This window comes from Montipora capricornis, chromosome 14 (genome assembly GCF_036669925.1).
Source record: "Montipora capricornis isolate CH-2021 chromosome 14, ASM3666992v2, whole genome shotgun sequence".
NCBI classification, from domain to species: Eukaryota; Metazoa; Cnidaria; class Anthozoa; order Scleractinia; family Acroporidae; genus Montipora; species Montipora capricornis.
In genome coordinates, this window is record NC_090896.1 from 10,960,305 (window position 1) to 10,965,304 (window position 5,000).

Consider the following 5,000-nt stretch of genomic DNA (forward strand, 5'->3'; position numbering starts at 1 on the left):
TAGTAAATGGAGGTGGCATGGACAAGCATAGACCTAATCGGCTAACTCAATGTTGTACCCAATTCAAACCCTTTGGGAATAAAACGTTTTGTTCCAGGTATTTCCATATCATTTAAATATGAATGCTACATGATCATGCGAATACAATACACAAAGAATCTTAGTCCCGGGAAATTTGAATTGGGTACAACATTGAGTTAGCCGATTAGGTCTATTGGGCTGTCCATAACCAACGAGGGACAGCGAATTACGGATGAGAACTTGAGTATCTTACGCGTATACACTCAGCAAACCTACCTAAGATTCCAACTTTCATGTAATTCACGACGATTAGCATGAGGTTAACTTGCGTCTGAACACCGAAATATTTTGAGGCCTAGGTTTATTCTCGAGATAACGTCAAAAGTAGTTTGTCATTTCACCTTACAAAGAAAAATCTGCCTTGCAAAGTAAATTTGAAGTCAGCGAAGGGAAGGGAGGGATCCATCATTCGTGTTCATTGACTGGGTCACAGGACAAATAATTGCGATTTTTGAGGACTTTTAGGACGATTTAAAAATAAAATTTCGAGGGAAAATGTAAAACATGATTAATTAATTTAAGCTAGTATTTGTCACTAACTAGTGATATTTTGTATTTGGTTAGGACTACTCCATTAAAAAATATATATATATAAAAAAAACATGGTCGCCTCAGAAACTTAAACGAATAAAGGAAAGCTGCACTTTAAATGACTAACGAACAAGACCGACTTATCAAACCTGCTTGCTTGGATGAAGAAAACAGAGAGAACTTGGGTGGTAGCATTCGCGTCTGCTTAATGATACAACCATCTCGGAGAAGACTCTGAAACGAAAAAGACAAAAATAACAAAAAGAGCTTAAAATAAATGAAAAAACAACAACACAGAAACACAGTTTTCCGCCCTAATGACGGACGATAGGTCTCTATGAACAGCAGTCTCTTGCTGATACAATAGCCTTTACTTTCGTATAAGTACAAAGGTCATACCCTTCACTAAAGCTATCGTTGAATTGGATTTTTTTGGTTAGAATGGAATTAGTTCGGCATATTTACTAAAAAACTTCAAAAATTAATTTGTAATTAGTAGGCGAAAAGCCACCTGGAAGATGTACTTCTAATTAAGTCATTACTACGAAAGAGAGAATTAAGTGATCCTCGGACTGCAACACCAATCAATGTTTATTGCCTGTTTGCCTTGTCCACCAATATATATTATTATTATCATTATCATTATCATTATCATTATCATTATTATCATCATCATCATTATTATTATTATTATTATTATTATTATTATTATTATCCTTGTTGTTGTTGTTATTATCCGTAGAGCAGTTTTCAAATGGCTGCGAAAGTAACTACGCGATTGAAATTTCTACACTTGGTGATTGGTTGAAAAAGCTCGCGCCAGTTTATCAACCAATGAGAAGGAACACCAAAACCAATCATGACTTACACGCACGATTTTCCCCGCGCATTGAGCAAGTTACACGGGATTGCTACGAATTTGGATTGCTTCATTGCACTCTTTGCACCTGATGTGATTGGTCGAAGTAATTAATTTGGTATTTGCTTTACAACGCTCAACTGAAAACCGCTCTATTATTATGGGCAGTGTAAAACATCAGATACGCAAGATTCACTACGCTAGGCGTAAAGACGGGGCTAGCTCAGGGTCAGATCTATATATAATGCTAAAATCTAGTGTTCATATCAAATAATACTAAAAATCTAATGTTCATAATAAAGACATGCAATGTAACTATATAACTGCTAAAAGAGTCAGTGTTCTATGGATAATGCTAGAATCTAGTGTTCATAGCGAATAATACTAAAATCTAATGTTTATAATAAAAACTATATAACTATATAACTGCTAACAGAGTCAAACATGAGCTTGAAAATCCTAACACATGATCTTGAATGTTCAGACTGTTGTTCAAGACTGAATGATCTTGACATAGCGGGCGATATGGAGAGTACTGGTAATAACTGACTTCTGCATCCTGTGAGCCACTTTACTACTTGCTTCTCCCACAAGATCTCGAAGCGCTTGACTCACGTCCCTTGAATACCCACCCAGGACGTCGATGACTATGTTGTATTGCTTCACACAATATCCCGGATAACGCATTTGTAGTTTCCACCGAAGGGGACCATACTTGCTTGTCTTTTCCGCGCTCCTCTTCTCGCGATTTTCCAGCCACGCGCACGTCATCTCGATCAGCAGCACCTCCTTCTTCACCTTATCCACCACTGTGATGTCTATCCTGTTTGCTGAAACAGTGGTCTGGTCAGCAAACAGGGGGACATCCCAGTATGCTACAGCCTGTTCATTCTCGTACACCGGCTTGGGCTTGATGGGAGAATACCACGGCAAGCTCTTCTCAGTAAGGTTTAGGGATCTTAGTACTTCGAAGAAGAGAATGTTGAGGGGATGGTCGTGTCGCTCTAGATACTTTGTCTGGGCCAATGCGCTGCACCCTGCCAAGATGTGTGCGACACTTTCCGGTTCATTTCCGCACAGCCGACATCTTTCGTCTCCACTAGAACTTGTGCCTGTCTTCCTGTTGTTATATACCTTTGTCGGGAGGAGCTGTTCGTAAAGCTCCTCAATTCCAGCAATTGTGTGTGACGGTGCTGACTTCCACTGGGAAAGCCACGCAAAGCAGTCCCAGTCTAATTTTTCATTTAGCCATCGACATGCTGTCAGTTTCCCTTGCCATTTCGGTTCTTCTCTTCTCTCTTGGTGCTCTTTCACCAGCGCCTTACTTGTCCACACTACAATCTTCTTCTTTTCTATCTCTTCGCCTTCTTTCGTTCTGCCTACTGGCTTAGGGTGCCTCAGTACCAGCTCCAAGTCAAGCTCGAAAGCATAGTTCTGCGCATCCTTTATCAACGATCGCCTCCCAGTTCGGACCGCTTTCTCCTCAAACTGCCGTACCAGTTTTATGGTCGAGTCCCTATTGGCATACAGGTTTATCACTGCCTTAATCTTAGTTGTTTTATATTCCGCTTCCACCGACTTAAGACCTCTTCCTCCCAATCTTCTAGGCAGGTACAACAGCTCTGTTGACCCAAGCGGGTGTTTCGCTCCATTCTCCACCATACACTTTCTACTCTCTCGGTCAAGTCGTTGGAGTTCGGCAATCGGCCAGACTTGTGTCCACATGAAATAAGTCATAGCTGGCAATGCGAACTGGTCAGTTGCCAAGATCTTGTTGTAATCTGATAAGGGCTTGACCATATGACCGACAGCCTCTTCAAGTACGCTTTCTCAGCATTCTCCAAAACTAGGTTGTCTTCTTGTCGAATGTTCTCTAATACTCTTAGAATCTTGTATTGGACTCCGTCCTTCAAACTGTTGATCTGACTAGCTTCTCCCATCCTCATTTCTCCTGAGTCCTCAAGCCGCCCTCGCTTCACATGTACTGTCGCGCACTTCCTCTCATTCCAGAGTAACCCAATATCTTCCATCGCATTTCTTACTTCCACCATCACCCTCTCGAGCTTCCCTTCCGATGCCGCATACACTTTTAGATCATCGATATACAATAAGATGGTGATCTTGGCACTGATGGGCTTGGAGAAACGATATCCTTCACTTGATCGCAGTTTCCATGCTACTGGGTTCAGACATAAAGTAAATAGACGAGGGCATAATGCGTCCCCCTGGAAGAGCCCTTTGTTGAACCTGATACGTTCCGATATCTCCACTCCCTGCTTTGTCTTTACGTTTATCCTGGTGTTCCACTTTGCACTGAGCATCGATATGACATTTCCAGTCCACTTAGGGAAGCGATGTAAAACAAACATCTCTTGCAGCCAACTGTGATCCACTATTATTATTATTATTATTATTCTTATTATTATTATTAAAATTATTATTATTATTACTATTATTATTATTATTAACAACTCTAAAACAAACAAAACGATAGAGTCTATAACTAAAAACTAAAGACAAATACAAATAAAAACAAGACAAGGAGATGACTGGAAGATATGTAACATGCAATGGTAAGAAAGCAATTGAGAATCGGCATGTCCAAACAATGGTAAATTAAGCTTAATCTCTTCAGATAGCCATTTTATCTCCTAAGGGTGAGTAAAACATCGAAAAGGAAGAGCTAAGATTAAAGTACCACAAAGGATAGTTTACGTTGACTCAAACTGGAGAGCTGAGGTCATAAAATTAATGATTCAGATAGATAAATTCCGTGCTTTAAAGGGAACCTCCACTAAAACAATAAAATAACTTTAAGCCACAGAACATATTGTTTGCAATTAAGATTTTTAAAACTGTTTCTAATGAAAGCGTTTGGATCCGAAAAAAGTGAATTTTATAAACGCTTGTTTGGCTTTTAAATTTCCCATCTTAAATAATTATGACGTGTCGTGCTTTTCCTATTGTTCTGACACAAAGAGCGTTTGTTTTGAAACAATATGGCAACCACGACACGTCACAATTATTCTAGATGGGGGCGCCCGGGAAATTTGAAAGCCAAAACAAGCACTTTTGAAATTCACTTTTTTCGGATACAAACGCATTCAATGGGAAAATTTTGAACAATTTTAAAGTTATTTTGTTGTTTTAGTGGAGGTTCCCCTTAAATTGTCACTGCTTTTGTAGACTATTCATCCTTCCCTTGGCAAAAGAACCCTTAAAAACTACAATGTTATACCTCAAGGATTTCATGTAACGGGACAGGTCGCAACGCATCATAAACGCGGTTAGCAATCTGGCTCTGAAATGAAAAGGGAGGAAGTATGTTGGCTATCGTATTAGCGAGCTTCAGTGGATAAATTAAACTGACATTATCCGACATTTTGATGGTTCTATTAGTATTCCTCAAAGCAATACTAATTAAATAAACAACAAAATGGACATTATCTTCTTTTGTGGTTACATCATTCTTGCCGTGTTAATATTAGCAACATTAAAGAATGTTAGCATCGACAAAGAGTGCGAGTTT

The 5,000-nt window shown here is 39.3% G+C and overlaps 1 protein-coding gene across 4 annotated transcripts in view; it reads right to left on the minus strand.

Moving 5' to 3' along the window:
• Nucleotides 1–5,000, minus strand: part of LOC138033183 (general transcription factor 3C polypeptide 1-like) — a 102,734-nt gene that overhangs the window by 852 nt on the left and 96,882 nt on the right. For all 4 annotated transcript variants that reach the window (XM_068880949.1, XM_068880948.1, XM_068880947.1 and 1 more), the window contains 2 exons: nucleotides 4,710–4,772; nucleotides 762–846 (listed from right to left, as the gene is read on the minus strand). In XM_068880949.1, the coding sequence (XP_068737050.1) occupies nucleotides 762–846; nucleotides 4,710–4,772 (148 nt within the window). The remainder of the gene's footprint in view (nucleotides 1–761; nucleotides 847–4,709; nucleotides 4,773–5,000) is intronic.